This window comes from Aquarana catesbeiana, linkage group LG03 (genome assembly GCF_042186555.1).
Source record: "Aquarana catesbeiana isolate 2022-GZ linkage group LG03, ASM4218655v1, whole genome shotgun sequence".
NCBI lineage: Eukaryota > Metazoa > Chordata > Amphibia > Anura > Ranidae > Aquarana > Aquarana catesbeiana.
The window spans coordinates 56222806-56239975 of NC_133326.1; the positions used below are offsets into that span (position 1 = coordinate 56222806).

The window sequence follows — 17170 nt, forward strand, 5'->3', positions numbered from 1 at the left end:
AAATGATTACACATTTATTACCTTGTCAGTGCGAGCACAGCGCTGGAACCGCACTTCCTTTAAATCGTAAAAACACTTCTCTGGGACACACTCAGCTTTTATCAGTGCCGAAATCAGTGTATTTTCAATAGTTGGATAACCAGACTTATCCATCTGTACAAAACAAAATAAGAAACATTAATGTAGATACTGAAACGCTTTTGGACCCCTAGTTGGATTTCACGTCATTTATTTTTATGTAAATAAAAAGTTTCCAATAAAAAAAAAAAAAAAAGTTTGGGTCCACGGATCGAACTTGGGATGTCCTGATGACCTGCTAATACTTGTAGTGCCGCTCTAAGCAAGGGAAAAGAAGGGGAATGTATATAGCTCCGCTGGTGTTTAGAAATGGAGTGTCGATGAAAATATCACCATCCAGTAGCCCATAGCATACTTAGAAAAACCTCTATGACGAAGTCATGGTGGGTGGGATGACATTTCAGAGGGCGTGGCTTGTAGAGTGGTGCAAGACTGAGGCCATATCACACATGTAAACCACACAGACTGGATTGGGGTGTCCTGATGTCCCTTCTCCTCACCCAGGAGCATTGCTAGGTGGCAAAAGGAAGACCAGGGGCTCCAGCCCGAAGTCCGAGCCCGGCACCGTGAGGGGGGATGTTACCTACCTGACGCACATTGACCCACCTGACATGCACTGACCTACCTGACACTCACTGACCCACACGGACACGCACTGACCTACCTGACCAGACTTCAGGTGATGTGACCTCCTCCTGCAGCTCAGCTGTAGTATGCGGCACACCCATCACAGTAGAGTAGTAGACAGCAGGCACTCCAGGCAGCCAGAGCCATGACACAGGACAGGACAGGAGAGGAGAGCCGCCCACCCATGCACCGAGTGGGGATCTTCTCACAGTGACGCGGCGGCTGCATTGTAAACCCCACCTTCTGGAGCCTGCAGCGCCCATCATGGACTTCCCGCGGTCCCGGCATTGGATCAGTGGGACTTCGATCATAGGCGCTGCAGGCTCCAGAAGGCAGGACCTGCGATGTCACTAGGCCACGCTCGGGGTCAGATCCGTCCCCGCTCAGCAGTGGCAAACGGGCTCAGGGCTAATAACAGAATTGTGCATGCCCGAGACCCGGGGCTTTTTGGGGACCCACCCAGGGCTCCAGCCCCCCTCAACGCCACTGCTCTCACCCCCTTCCCCTTCTATTCCAAATTCCTAGACTTTGGTCTTTACACATTCTCCCACTTTCTCCTTTTATTTCTTCTACATCTTCTATTCTTTAAATGTTCCTCTATTTTTCTATAACAAGGACTTTTCCCATTTCTTGTCCTTTCCTCCTCTCAAATGTGGACTATTGGACTATGTCCCTCAACTGGTTCTAATTTTGCATTCTGGCCAGTCTCTCACCAGCCACCTAATTTCTTTTTAAGTACCTATAGGCCACTTTCGCAAATATGATTCATTGGTCTGGGCCCATGAAAGTGCAATCTTCTTTACCATCTCATTTCAATGCCAAAAAAGCAATAAAATATCAAAACAGTTGCCATTCATGTGTTTTTTTTCCCTTTATTTAAAGTATTCAGTGGTTAATGAATAATTAGACTCGCCTGTAGTTGAATTCTTGTTAATTAGGGTTTTGTTGTCTAAAATTTAGCTTTGCTCTTAAGACTTTCTTTGGGGTGTATTCGTTTTTGCAACATGGTCTTGAATGAATTTGTAAGGACAAATATTTTTTGTGTGTGCAAATTAACAAATCTTGGTTGCAATCAATGTGGTACATACACACATATATATATATATACACAGTGGGGCAAAAAAGTATTTAGTCAGCCACCAATTGTGCAAGTTCTCCCACTTAAAAAGATGAGAGGGGTCTGTAATTGTCATCATAGGTATACCTCAACCATGAGAGACAAAATGTGGAAACAAATCCAGACAATCACATTTTCTGATATTTGAAAGAATTTATTTGCAAGTTATGGTGGAAAATAAGTATTTGGTCACCTACAAACAAGCAAGATTTCTGTCTCTCACAGACCTGTATCTTCTTCTTTAAGAGGTTTATTTTATTTCATTATTTTATTTTATTTTATTTCAGGTACTTATATGTTTGAACTTGTTTTCAGTATAAAAGACACCTGTCCACAACCTCAAACAGTCACACTCCAAACTCCACTATGGTGAAGACCAAAGAGCTGTCCAAGGACACCAGAAACAAAATTGTAGACCTGCACCAGGCTGGGAAGACTGAATCTGCAATAGGCAAGCAGCTTGGCGTGAAGAAATCAACTGTGGGAGCAATAATTAGAAAATGGAAGACATACAAGACCACTGATAATCTCCCTCGATCTGGGGCTCCACGCAAGATCTCACCCCGTGGGCTCAAAATGATCACAAGAACGGTGAGCAAAAATCCCAGAACCACACGGGGGACCTAGTGAATGACCTGCAGAGAGCTGGGATCAATGTAACAAAGGCTACCATCAGTAACACACTACGCCGCCAGGGATTTAGATCCTTCAGTGCCCCCTGCTTAAGCCAGTACATGTCCGGGCCCATCTGAGGTTTGCTAGAGAGCATTTGGATGATCCAGAAGAGGATTGGGAGAATGTCATATGGTCAGATGAAACCAAAGTAGAACTGTTTGGTAGAAACACAACTCGTCGTGTTTGGAGGAGAGAGAATGCTGAGTTGCAACCAAAGAACACCATACCTACTGTGAATCATGGGGGTGGCAACATCATGCTTTGGGGCTGTTTTTCTGCAAAGGGAACAGGACAACTGATCCGTGTACATGAAAGAATGAATGGGGCCATGTATCGTGAGATTTTGAGTGCAAACCTCCTCCCATGAGCAAGGACATTGAAGATGAAACGTGGCTGGGCCTTTCAGCATGACAATGATCCCAAACACACCGCCTGGGCAATGAAGGAGTGGCTTCGTAAGAAGCATTTCAAGGTCCTGGAGTGGCCTAGCCAGTCTCCAGATCTCAACCCCATAGAAAAACTTTGGAGGGAGTTGAAAGTCTGTTGCCCAGCGACAGCCCCAAAACATCACTGCTCTAGAGGAGATCTGCATGGAGGAATGGGCCAACATACCAGCAACAGTGTGTGACAACCTTTTGAAGACTTACAGAAAAGGTTTGACCTCTGTCACTGCCAACAAACGATATATAACAAAGTATTAAGATTAACTTTTGATATTGACCAAATACTTATTTTCCACCATAATTTGCAAATAAATTCTTTCAAAAATCAAACAATGTGATTGTCTGGATTTGTTTCCACATTTTGTCTCTCATAGTTGAGGTATACCTATGATGACAATTACAGGCCTCTCTCATCTTTTTAAGTGGGAGAACTTGCACAATCAGTGGCTGACTCCCACAGTTGATTTCTTCATACCAAGCTGCTTGCCTATTGCAGATTCAGTCTTCCCAGCCTGGTGCAGGTCTACAATTTTGTTTCTGGTGTCCTTCGACAGCTCTTTGGTCTTCACCATAGTGGAGTTTGGAGTGTGACTGTTTGAGGTTGTTTACAGGTGTCTTTTATACTGATAACAAGTTTAAACAGGTGCCATTAATACAGGTAATGAGTGGAGGACAGAGGAGCCTCTTAAAGAAGAAGATACAGGTCTGTGAGAGCCAGAAATCCTGCTTGTTTGTAGGTGACCAAATACTTATTTTCCACCATAATTTGCAAATAAATTCTTTCAAAAATCAGATAATGTGATTGTCTGGATTTGTTTCCAAATTTTGTCTCTCATAGTTGAGGTATACCTATGATGGCAATTACAGGCCTCTCTCATCTTTTTAAGTGGGAGAACTTGCACAATTGGTGGCTGACTAAATACTTTTTTGCCCCACTGTATGTTTTTCAAACAAAATAGTCCAATTAAGATCTAAAAACCAATCAGATACAGTCGGCGGATAGGGAGAGGTCCACTTAAGAGCAATCTGTCTACGGGCAACAAAAACTGCAGGTATAGTGTTACCAATAGAAGAGGTATAAGTAGACGTGTCACAGTAGCCCAGTAGTCATGTAAGTAGTTCAACAGAAATGTTAATATCCAATAGCCCGTTTAATGTACCAATCACCTCCGCCCAATATCTTTGGAGTTTCGGGCACCGCCACAAAAGATGTATTAGCGTACCTGTGTTACCACATCTAGCACAGACTGGCTCAGATCTCAGTCCAATTGCATACAAAAATTGAGAAGTTCTATAGACCCTATGGAGGATAAAAATCTGGGTCAGTCTGTGTGATGGAGAAAGAGACAAAGATGCTATTGACATGAAATTTTGACCACATGTCGGTAACAACCCATGTAATCCATACATACAAAAAAAACAAGACAAATAATTCAGAAATTAAATTAAATTATGTGTAATAAAATGGAATGACACAGGGAAAAAAGTAATGAACACGTTGAAATGTATTTAATACTTTGTATAAAATCCTTTGTTGGTAATGACAGCATCAAGATGCCTCCTGTATGGAGAAACTAGTCAAATGCGCTGTTTGGCCCATTCTTCCATGCAAACAGTCTTCAAATCTTGAAGGTTCCATGGGCCTCTTCTATGAACTCTGATCTTTAGTCCCTTCCATAGATTTTCTATTGGATTCAAGTCAGGTGATTGGCTGGGCCATTCTAGCAACTTTACTTTCTCGTTGAAACCAATTGAGAGATTCCTTGGCTTTGTGGTTGGGATCATTGTCTTGATGAAATGTCCACCCTCATTTCATCTTCATCATCCTGGTAGATGGCAGCAGAATTTTATCAAGAATGTCTTGGTACATTTTTCCATTCATCCTTCCTTCAATGATATGAAGTTTGCCAGTACCACATGCTGAAAAACAGTCCCACACCATGATGTTTTTGGAGTGATTTGACCAGTCTTATCTGACCAGACTATATTCTCCCAGTATTTAACAGGCTTGTCTAAATGTTGTGCAGCAAACTTTAACGAGCTTCAACATGCTTTTTCTTCAGCAATGGAGTATTGCGTGGTCAGCGTGCATACAGGCCATGAGTGCATTACTTATTGTTTTCTTTGAAACAATTGTGCCTGCTAATTCCAGGTCTTTCTGAAGCTCTCCACAAGTGGTGTTTGGCTCTTGGACAACTCTTCTGAAAATACGTTTCACTCCACTGTCAGAAATCTTGCGAGGAGCACCTGGTTGTCCAGTTTATGGTGAAGAGATGTTCTTTCCACTTCCAGATTATGGCCCAAACAGTGCTCACTGGAACATTCAGAAGCTTAGAAATTCTTTTGTAACCTATGCCATCAGTACGTTTTACAACAATAAGGTTGCAAAGGTCTTGAGAGCTCTTTGCTTTTACCCATCATGAGATGTTTCTTGTGTGACACCTTGGTAATGAGATACCTTTTTATAGGCCATCAATTGAGACTGAACCAGCTGATATTAATTTGAACTGACAAGAAGCAGGATCGCTTTCTAATTACTGATAGATTTCAGCTGGTATCTTGTCTTTTCATGCCATTTTGCACCTCCCTTTCTTCATGTGTTAAGTACTTTGCCCCTGTGTCATTCCATTTTATTACACATAACTTAATTTTGGAACTTATTTGTTTTGGTTTCTTTGTATGTATGGGTTGCAAGGGTTGTTACCAAAATGTGGTGAAAATTTCATGTCAATAGCACCTTTAGAAATACACTATATTGCCAAAAGTATAGGTATAAGAATAGCCTGCCTTTACGCCCACATGAACTTTAATGGCATCCCAGTCTTAGTCCGCAGGGTTAAATATTCAGTAGATCTATCACAGTGTTAATCAGAGTCAAGTTGCGATCTGTAACAGAAGTCTGGTAATTTGACAATCTTTCAATTGTTCAATTTTTCAATCAAGCCCACTTTGTATGTATTGGCATGTATATATAAACCATTGTCATTTGTTCAAAGATTTAGCTATGAGTAAGCACCAGTAGTTACGGTGTGAAACATGTTAGCGATCAACTTCATCGTTTGCTGTATGGATTTTTACCAATAAAGATATTATCGTTGGAGTGCGGCCTTTCGGATTTAATTTTTCCTAGTAGGGTTAAATATTGAGTTGGCCCACCCTTTTCAGCTATAACAGCTTCAATTCTTCTGGGAAGGCTGTCCACAAGATTTAGGAGTGTGTCTATGGGAATGTTTAACCTTTCTTCCAAAAGTGCATTTGTGAGGTCAGGTACTGATGTGGATGAGAAGGCCTGGCTTGCAGTCTCTGCTCCAATTCATCCCAAAAGTGTTCTATCAGGTTGAGGTCAGGACTCTGTGTAGGCCAGTCAAGTTCCTCCTCCCCAAACTAGCTCATCCATGTCTTTATGGATCTTGCTTTGTGCACTGGTACAAAGTCATGTTGGAAGAGGAAGGGGCCATCCCCAAACTGTTCCCACAAAGTTGGGAGCATAAAATTGTCCAAAATGTCTTGGTCTGCTGACGCCTTAAGAGTTCCTTTCACTGGAACTAAGGGGCCAAGTCCAACCACTAAGAAAAAATCCCCCACCATAATCCACCCTCCACCAAATGATTTGAACAGTGCACAAAGCAAGGTCAATAAAGACGTGGATGAGCGAGTTTGGGGTTGAGGAACTTGACTGGCCTGCATAGAGTCCTGACCTCAACCCGATAGAACACCTTTGGGATGAATTAGAGCGGAGACTGTGAGCCAGGCCTTCTCGCCCAACATCAGTGTCTGACCTCACAAATGGGCTTCTGGAAGAATGGTCAAACATTCCCATAGACACACTCCTAAACCTTGTGGACAACCTTCCCAGAAGAGTTGAAGCTGCAAAGGGGGGGGCCAACTCAATATTGAACCCTATGGACTAAGACTGAGATGCCATTAAAGTTCATGCGCCCCAACACTTTTGACAATATAGTGTACATGGACACAAAAGAATGAGGATTTCTGGTTGGGGAACCAATGGAGGATCATTTTAGTGGTGACATTCATGTCACCACACAGCGGTGAGCTGTGTTACGCTGCCATCCAGTGCGCTGCATTTTATCGCAACTCACTGTATCACACCTGTGGGCTGCGTTGCAGTGCGAACAATGGTTTCCTATGTGCCACAGTGGTGACTGGTGTTCTTTCAGTGTAGAAAAAACGTCAGCCACCACACTATCTGTGAACAAGCCCCAAAAGAAGATACTGTGGCCATATTCGCTATAAGGAGAACTACTGACTTTTGTGTTTTGAGAAAATAAATAGTTGTGAGAAGTGTGGGATATATATAAAAAACAAAAACCCCCAACCATGCAGAACTCACCTGTGGCCGCAGCATTGGTTTTAACTCACCTATCTGCTGCAGCTGTCCCCCAAACCAGATAAAAGACTGAGAAGTGAGGGATCACATGACCACTAATTGCTCAGTTCACAGTGAGCAGAGAGTGGTGATTGTCAGTCACCACTCTCTGCTCTGCCTATCCAGTCCTCAATGGAGCATCGGGCTGTGTAGGGGTCAGGAGCAGTGACTCAGTGCGCTGAGAGGCTGAGCCAGCTGCCGGTCAGGCATCTGGGTGGGTTCCAACATTATTGCCGAGATCCATGCAGAGCCTGGCCCGGCTTTGGGACTTCTGTTGTCGGCTGAATATGGGTTACAGGAATAAATAAATGCACTCCTGTGACCCACATGAAAAGTAAGGCCAAACAAGCTTTGGCAATACTTCTCTTAACTATTTGAACAATTGTACAACTATATAATATATTTTCAAGATCAATTTTTTTCTCACCTACCTGCATACCATGATATCCAAAACCACAGTAAGCCATTAAAATGGCAAATTTCTTCCTCTTTTGTTTTGGAGTCTTTTCTATATTCTCGGATAAATTCTCCTCATTTAAATAGATTTCTCTTGATGTCTGATTATGTAACCCATCTTGATCCGTCACCATCAGCTTCTAATAAAGACAGCACAATACATCATACGCCACTTCCAGAACTTTTATTGGTATAAAATACAATACACTGCAGAGTATTAAAGGAGTTGTAAAGGTTCAATTTTTTTTTTTATAAAAAAAAACAAACATGTTATACTTACCTGCTCTGTGTAAAGGTTTTTCACAGAGCAGCCCAGATCCTTCTCTTCTTTACCTCCACAAGTCAATTGCCTCATTTAAAGTCCCACACTCCCTTTTTATGTACTCCTCTTCTGGGGTGTCCCGCTGGTGCTCCTTGCTCCTCCTTGAGTGCCCCCACAGAGAGCCGCTGTCCATGGGGACACCCGTGCGGGTACGCTCCCGCACCTGTCAATCAAATCCAGTGACATGGTAGCTGGGGGCGGGGCCGAGTCCCGTTATGTGTGCAGATGGATGCAGCAGCAGGACTCGGCCCTGCCCCCCAGCTACCACGTCACTGGATTTGATTGACAGGTGCGGGAGCCAATGGCTCCTGCTGCTATCAATCTATCTATTGAGGACAGAGACAGTGGCTGGAGCCGCTGGGCTCATGCACATCGCTGGAACGGATTGGGCTCATGTAAGTAAAAGGGGGGGGTCTGGGGGCAGCTGCAGCAAAGAAAGTTTTTCACCTTAAAGCAGAGAATGAATTAAGGTGAAAAACCATGAGACTTTACAATCCCTTTAACAAAAGGTAGTAATGCTCCATTCAAGGCTAGTGAATCACTGCTTGTTCCGTAAATGTCTTGTCATCTGGGATGCCTGAGTGTAATTCAGTATAACATCATCCAGTGATTAAGGTATGCTATATGAGTAGTGCACAGAGAGGTATGCTGGTCGAATATGGCCCAACATTCATAACTGATGCGATCAAGCTAAATTGCATAGCCCATGTATTAGACATCTGTAGCTAAGTTTAATGGATTTGATAAAAAAAAAAAAAACTTAAAGATAAAGTCACCTCTGTGTATGTTTCCCTTCCCTGGTTCCTCCCTTCATCCTTATCAACATGCAAATTAAGTTTTTAACCACTTAAAGCCCATCACATATATACAGCGACAGGGCAGCTCTATTGTGCAAAACAACGTACCTGTACGTTGTTTCCTGCAATAGATACTGTGGGCACGTGCGCTTGCCCGCTGCATGGAGGAGCAGGAAATGCATGTGTCTGGAGGACCCGATGTCTGCCGGCTACCCGCAATCGCGGTACAGAGAGGCAGAACGGGGATCTGCCTATGTAAAACAAGGCAGATCCCCATTCTGACCGGGGACAACATGGAGATCTGCTGTTCCTAGTGATCAGGAACAGCGATCTCTGTGTTGTTCCTGTCAGCACTTCCCCCACACAGTGGGAACACATTTAACCCTTTGAGCTCCCTGTTAACCCCTTCCCTGCCAGTGTCATTTATACAGCGATCAGTGCATTTTTTTTTTTAGCAGTGATCACTGTATTGGTGTCACTGGTCCCCAAAAAGTGTCACTTAGGGTCAGATTTGTCCGCCGCAATGTCGTAGTCCTGCTAAAAATCGCTGATCACCGCCCTTACTAGTAAAAAACATTTTTTTAAATTTAAAAGTCCATAAATCTATCCCGTAGTTTGTAGACAATATAACTTTTGCGCAAACCAATCAATATGGAAATGTATTATAGCAGAAAGTAAAAAATATTGTTTTTTTTTTTTAAATTGACGTTCTTTTTTTGTTTATAGCGCAAAAAATAAAAACCGCAAAGGTGATCAAATACCACCAAAAGAAAGCTCTATTTGTGGGAAAAAAAGGACATCAATCTTATTTGGGTACAACGTTGCATGACCGCGCAGTTGTCAGTTAAAGTAACGCAGTGCCGTATCGCAAAAAATGGCCTGGTCATTAAAGTGGATGTAAACCGTTACAATCCACTTTTTGCTACAGGAAAGCCTATAATAAGGCTTACCTGTAGCTACTCCGGATAACCGTGCAGGTTTAGGAGATATCCCCTGTATCTGCATATGCCGACGTCATCGGCACATGCGCACTGAAGCAATGGCACGTACGTGCCATTTGCTTCAGTGGGTGTGCCGTTACCGGCGGCTCCTGCGCGCATGCGTGGGAGTGACAAAATTGCGGCTCCAGCCAATCACAACGCTGGAGCCGCGATACCCGGAAGTAACTCCGGGGAGAGATGTCGCCGGCCGGTGCTGTGTACGGGCACTGCAGCGGGGGCTTCGATCTCAGGTGAGTATTACATAATGAGCTAGTATGCTATGCATACTAGCTCATTATGCCTTTGTCTTGCAGGTTTTTTTTTTCCCATGTGGGTTTACAACCACTTTAAGGTGTAAATTCTTCCAGGGCTGAAGTGGTTAAAGAAAACCTATTTTCATTTCATACTTTATTTTAGACTTTGTGATGTCATTACCGAGTCTTGTGTTATCTATTCAATGTGGGCAGATCATGGCTAATGTGGAGGGCTGCAGGATGCTTTACATAGTTTGCTGAAAAATCACAGCACCCAGCCTTAGTATTCCTCTAAAAAGCCCTGAGACCTAATGCAAGCGGTGGGCTGGCTCTTCGGAGGATTTATTGTAATATCAGAATGGTTTGATGCGGTGATATCAGTGTGGAGGCGTTATTTGCATGCAGACTACCCTAGTTAACGCCCACATGTGATGCTGAACCTTTATTGAAAGAACTAGAATCCAATAAACGAAAGTGGAGGAGCAGGGACAGAAAGGCTGGGAAGGAAAGGGCTAAATGATGCTAGACTTTCTCCAGCCAAGAACTGAGGCAGACGTCTAATTCACACTGAGAGGAGTTCAGAGTGTATAGTGAAATCAGAGTACAGGGAAGAAGCCTGTACAACCGTGTAAGACTGAAGAGGCAAGGCTGTAGTTAAAGAGGAAGTAAACCCTGATGGGTTTTACTTCCTCTTTTGCTCGCTGCAAAGCCTGCAAATGAAAAGCATAATGGGCTAGTATGCATCGCATACTAGCCCATTATGTGCCACTTACCTGCAAAAGAATCCAGCGATGTCACCTGTATAGGCAGCGTCCATCTTCTGGCCCCTCTTCCTTCCGGGCTGCGGACTCCAGCTCTGTGATTCGCCGGAGCCGCGTGACATCACTCCCGCGCATGCGCACGGGAGCCGCGATTAACGGCACAGGCTAGGGAAGAAACGGCACTTAGTTTAGTTTCTTCCCCACGCATGTGCCGTTGGAATTTTCGGCGGACTACAAGTGAAATATCTCCTAAACGGCGCACGTTTAGGAGATATTTCCACTACCTATAGGTAAGCCTTATTCTAGGCTTACCTATAGGTAGAAGTCCAAAAAGTGGGTTTACAACCACTTTAAGCTTTATAGGTACTTTTAGATGACAAATGATTGTTCTGTTTAATCTGGATTTTTTTGCAATGTTTATGGGTAGACATCCCTAGCAATCTGTCTCTAAGAAAAAAATGGATTGACTGTTTTTGATTTTTTAAGTTAACTGTTGTTATCCCAGGTAAAGATGGAAGTGGTGTCTGCTCACAGTACAGATGTCTAGGTTCTTCCTCTGTATAATTGTTATCCAACCATTGTAAGGCCACACATTACTGATGCTCTTTTCATAGATAAATACAGGTGAGTTGAATTCCTAAATAGGTTTCTTGTCTTTCAAGAACTTAATGCGGAGCTAAACTTACATTTCCTTCAATAGTACCCATCCCTCGCCGGCATCTTCTTCTGGGCGCTGGTCTTCTGCTGTTTTCATTGGCTGGCCTGCGATGACATCATTCCTGTGCATGTGCAGTAGTCAGCTATCCCAGCACACAGGGACCACGCCAGTGATATAAGTTGAGCTGTACATGCACAGCTCGGTTTACATGCCTGACAACACTGTAAGGAGGCAGGTAAGGTATTTTATTGCAGAAGAGACATTTCACGTCTTACCTGCAATTGAGTTGGCCTGCTCACAGTTTGTGACAATGGAACAATGTGACAATGGAAGATCTGCTTTAAGATCTACCCACAAGACAGAGAAAAGAGAAGAGGGGACAACACCGGAAGCAGAGAATGGGGCGGGGGGACTACAACTAAATCTTTGCACGAAATACAATACTCACCCAGGATTACCCCCTGACACCCTAAAATAAACCCACATGGTAAATGGAAACAGAAACCCCCACTCTCCCATATGAATCGGGAAGAGGAGTCAGAGACGGAAACCCTTTCCCCCCCCCACCTTTTTTTTTTTTTTTTTCCACCCCTCCCTCAGGTTCCCCCTTCCCTTCTGCCCCCCCTACCCTTACAATGAAAATACCATCAAGATCACTTACAGATTCTCTCCTTAACTACATCTCACCACACCTATTCTTCTGTCAAATTCATTTAGTTCCACGGCCAGGCCGGGGACGCAATATACCAGTTCTCACGAACACCTACAACCCCTACTAACTGAGCACAAAAATAACTTTCCCAACCACCCTGAATAACCATTTTCTCTGGGCAGTCAGCCAGAGAACCAGAAAGATAGGTAAACACTACACAGGTACTATTATCAGGCCGAGTCTAGTAGAGCAAGTTGTATTACTACGTAGAAACTACAAGACCCGGCGACAGCAAGAAAAGGCTATTACTGGACTGTCGATATTTGCTCCTGCACTGCAGTATTGCTATGCCAACACCTGTATGTGTTTCAATGATATTTGAGATTTCTGTACTTGTTTTCTTTCAAAATAAAAATTTTTATCAGAAAAAAAAAAAGATCTACCCACAAGAGTTCCATCTCTGTGGCCCTCAGTGATAAGGCCCAATTCACAGAGCTACAATACCAGGATAAAAAGACTTCTTAATAAAAAAAAAAAAAAGAATTGGCATTATTTTCAGCTGAGTCAAATGAAATTTGAAAATAACAGTCACATGGCTAAAATAAAGATTCTTATTCTTGTGTTAAAGCAGGACTAAAAAAGAGAAGTAGGGACAAAGTTCTTTTGGCCCTAATTCTCCTGTGGGTCATAGGAGTGCACTTAGTTCTGGACTTCTGTGACCCGCATTTAGCCGACAGAGGACTAAAGTTTGCTGTTGGCTGACATCACTCAGCCGGTCCAGACTCTGGAGAGAGCCAGACTTTAATGGTGGGACCCACCCAGATGCCTGAACCGACACCTGGCTCAGCCTCTTAGCGCACTGCTGAGAGCCTGAGCCAGCCACCTCCACCACCCCCTCCACAGCCCGGCTCTCCAGTAAGCACTGGGGGGGCAGACCAGAGAGCCAGTGACTGACAGTCACCGGCTCTCTGAAGACTGAGAACTGAGCAATCAGCAGTCTTTAATCAGTTCTTGGTCTTACAGAAGGCGGGACAAATGCAACATCGGACTGATGCTGTTTCCACCTGAGTATGATTTATGATTTTTTTTAAATCCCACACTTCTCTTTAAATCTGTCAATTTAACCATTCTCTAAAATAGTTACATTCAAGGCATGGTATGAATGATAAGTGTCAGGCTGGGTTCACACTAGAGCACGGAGCGGCTCACAGCAGGGGTTCGGTGCGTCTCCATTCACCAGTTCAGGTCTGATTTCACCCTAAATTTTTGGCTGAATTCGGACCTAAAACGGAACAAAAGACACACAGGACCCCTGTGCAATTCGCACTGGACCCGCTCCAGGGATGTGTGAACAATCTCCTGCTATGCAAATTGGATGCAGTGAAACGCGCATCCAATTCACAATAGTGTGAACCCAGCTTCACAGTTGCTTGTGCTCTTAACAGAATTGTCAAGCTATCAAAATGGCTGGTGTCATAACTGATCACATGTGCAGCACCATGGCAACTGCAGATCAAACTGAAGCTAGTTTCATTGGCTGTAAAGTATAGGAAGGTTTCGTTCTACTGTAAAGCTTTGTGAATTGAGTCTATAGAGTTTTATCCAATAAAGCAGGAGGCGTAACGATCGGCTGATCATCACAGCATACCTCATCTAAGATTAGGTACCACATATGTTTCTCATGTTAAGACAACTGTTATCAACAACTCTAATGGTGTAATTTGTTATACTTACAGTTGAATTCACTATGCTCGAGTACATGTACAAATGTTATTTTGATTGTACAAATGCTTTATTTATAACATATAATAAAAACTTTTATTGGAAAAAAAAATATCATTGATCATGGCCCAGGAAAAAATGGTCAGTATCCTCCAAGATACAGTTAAAAAATGTGAGGCCTCTTGGGAACCATGGGCAGATTATATGCACATACCCCTGACACCCTCGTGGGATTTGGATAAAACTGTCTAGGTAGGACATTCCGAAAGGACATCCTATTCTTATTCTCATATATCTCCTTTCTTATCTGCCCTCTTCTTCTTCCTTACCATTTCTTCCTATTCTTCCTCCTTTATACCATCTCTTCTAAATATTACCTTGCAGGGTGGGTAGCCAACTATTGAAGGACACATTCCCACCAGTTTAAGTAGAATTTAACCTGTAGGCTGGTTGTGCCATCCCCCTCTCCATGACACAGCTTGGGGTGTCCGGAGGTGGGTGACACTTTCCCCCCTATATTAGGAAGTTGATCCTGTGCCCACTAATCAAAGGTGTATATGTCTATCACTTTGATAAACGGTATTTTATATGTTGCCTTACTATTGATTTACTGTTCCAATGTATAACAGAATGAACCAATGTGTCTTTATTCTTTCTGAAAAAATTAAATAATAACTATTGAAAGAAAAATAATAAAGCAGGAGGCCCCCTTTGTAACCGTCTCAGAGGGTGGAGGAAGCTAGAAAAATCTCTACCAGAGTATATTCATTCTTATGAAATATAAATACTATGAATTATTTCCTGTTAAATGAATATATAGTATTTAAGATTTACAATACCTGGGTGGTAACATTTGCTGCCACACTTAATGAACGGAACAAGACATTCCTGTAGAAGCTTCTTACATGAACTCCTACAACTGTGATCCTCCCCATTTTCTCCCTGATGACACAAGAACAACTTTATTAAGCATTTCAGTTGAATTTTTCATTTTACAGATCATTTGTGAAAGGTAAGTATTCAGAAACAAAAAAAAAAAAAAAAAGTCTATAATGAATTTTACAGCATCAAAAAACTTGCTTGCATTTAGTTTATTATCTAAAGCCTTTTCCTGTATCTCACAATGATAGGTTTTGTAAATACATGCCAGTTCAAAAGTTACTGCTTTGTTTCCGTACTAGCATGGACATTTTATGACACTGCCAGTGTAACATTAGATGATGATGGAATAAAATCAGTTGTAAAGAACATAACCTGAAACTAGCCTGAGCATTATGTGTTCTGTCTGGTCTTACTTACACCAAGCAACTACGAGACTGAGCCTTGTTCATCCAAATGCTTTCCTACCAGGGGGATCAATAAAAGTCAGTGAGCTTGTAACATCTGACATAAGGCTGACCTTGCAGGAAACATTCTAGGCAGTGCGTTGCAGCAGGAAGAACTAGTGTGCAATTTAACTGGCCTTTAACTCCGGTTCACACTAGAACGCGGTGTCGGAAACCCACCTTCCACGTGCGTTTCCCGCACAGTGTTCAAAACACACTGGCCTTGCGATCTGCAGCTCGTGTCACTGCAAAGTTAATGACACCCCAAACGCAGTGCGTTTGCCTGCACTGGACCTCATGGTATAAAACTACCATGTGATCTGGTCGCAGTGCGATTCATAGTGTGAACTAGGGCTTATAGTTGGAGGAGGTGGGGCATGTAGCAAACATCAGGTGCACAGTGAGCAGTTGCTTTTATGTATGTTAGTAGAACTATGGCCTCCCATAAAAAAAAGAATACGGGCTACAAATTAATTTCTTGATGGTATCAGGTCCTGGTATTACTAAACAAAACGTATCCATAGGCCTCAAAGATATGCTGGAAACGTGAAAAGGAACCAGGGACCCTCCTGCATGTTTTTTTGGCATTGTAATTCCTTGCACTCATTTAGGTCAGGTGTTAAGAATGTAAGTTTCCAATTGAGGTCTGTGGACCTCAGAACAGATACTATGGGTTATTTGTTGTATGTCAATGCTGTACATATGCTGAATGCAGCATGAAGCTGGCTGCTGGGGAGATCACATGGCCTGAGAGTAGATAAGTACTAAGTATAAGCATCTTCCTTATCCCTACAGGGTAGATAGTATAGATGTTAGAAGAGGGTGGGAGCAGTTTTAAGCTTAGTTGGTTCTAGTCACTTTAAATAGAATAACGCATATAGTAAGGTGCATGCATTGCAGAGATGTAATGCAGGTTTTTTTGCCTTCACACATGCTTTAAGTACTCGCTAAGAGTCACCTGCTTTTGCATGAAACTCGAAAGTTTTTTTAAAGTAACAAAATCTGGTTTAACCCCTTGAAACTGACAGTATGCAGATATGCGGCCTCACTGGACTGGGCTTTTTTCCGTGGGGCCTTATATCTACGCATCTACTGCGCTCCCAGCACAGTGACCGGGGTCTCAACGAAAGCCCTGGTTCCTGTACTAACGATTGGGACCAGGAACTCCCGATTCCAGGTTACCTGATTGCCGTGATAGCCTCTGATTGGCTACCACAGTGATCAGTCACTGTGAAGCCTGCTCCTGTGTTTTCTCTCTGTGAATGGAGGAGAGAGATACATCGTATCTCTATCTTTGTAGAGAGATTAAAAAAAAAGTGTGTTTAAAAAAAAAAAAAAAATCTTAAATAATAATAATTGGAAAAAAAAAATACCTAGATCAAGGTTTGATCTACAGTGGATACAAAAAGTCTTCACACCTCTGTCAAAATGTCAGGTTTCTGTGATGTAAATAAAATGAGACAAAGATAAATAATTTCAGAACTTTTTCCACCTTTATTGTGACCTATAAACTGTACAACTCAGTTGAACAACAAACTAAACTCTTTTAGGTGAAGGGAAGAAAAAAACTAAAATAATATGGTTGTATAAGTGTGCACACCCTTAAACTAATACTTTGTTGGAGAACCTTTTGATTTTATTATGGCACTCAGTCTTTTTGGGTATGAATCTATCAGCATGGCACATCTTGACTTGGCAATATTTGCCCACTCTTCTTTGCAAAAACACTCAAAATCTGTGCGAGGGCACCCGATGCGTTTCCCCTAAACAGGCTTCCACTGGGAATGGAGACATCTCCGTTCCCAGTGAAAGCCTGTTTAGGGGAAACGCGTCGGGTGGAGTTAGAGGCTGTGACGCCATCACGTTTTTCTGGTTTTTTCCCCATGCAGTTAGCCGGTTTGCTCCCGCACTGCATG

At 42.8% G+C, this 17170-nt stretch overlaps 1 protein-coding gene across 4 annotated transcripts in view; it reads right to left on the minus strand.

Moving 5' to 3' along the window:
• The window catches only part of LOC141131378 (pseudouridylate synthase 1 homolog), a 70360-nt gene that overhangs the window by 19431 nt on the left and 33759 nt on the right, over positions 1-17170 (minus strand). For all 4 annotated transcript variants that reach the window (XM_073618569.1, XM_073618570.1, XM_073618568.1 and 1 more), the window contains 3 exons: positions 14769-14871; positions 7759-7923; positions 22-153 (listed from right to left, as the gene is read on the minus strand). In XM_073618569.1, the coding sequence (XP_073474670.1) occupies positions 22-153; positions 7759-7923; positions 14769-14871 (400 nt within the window). The remainder of the gene's footprint in view (positions 1-21; positions 154-7758; positions 7924-14768; positions 14872-17170) is intronic.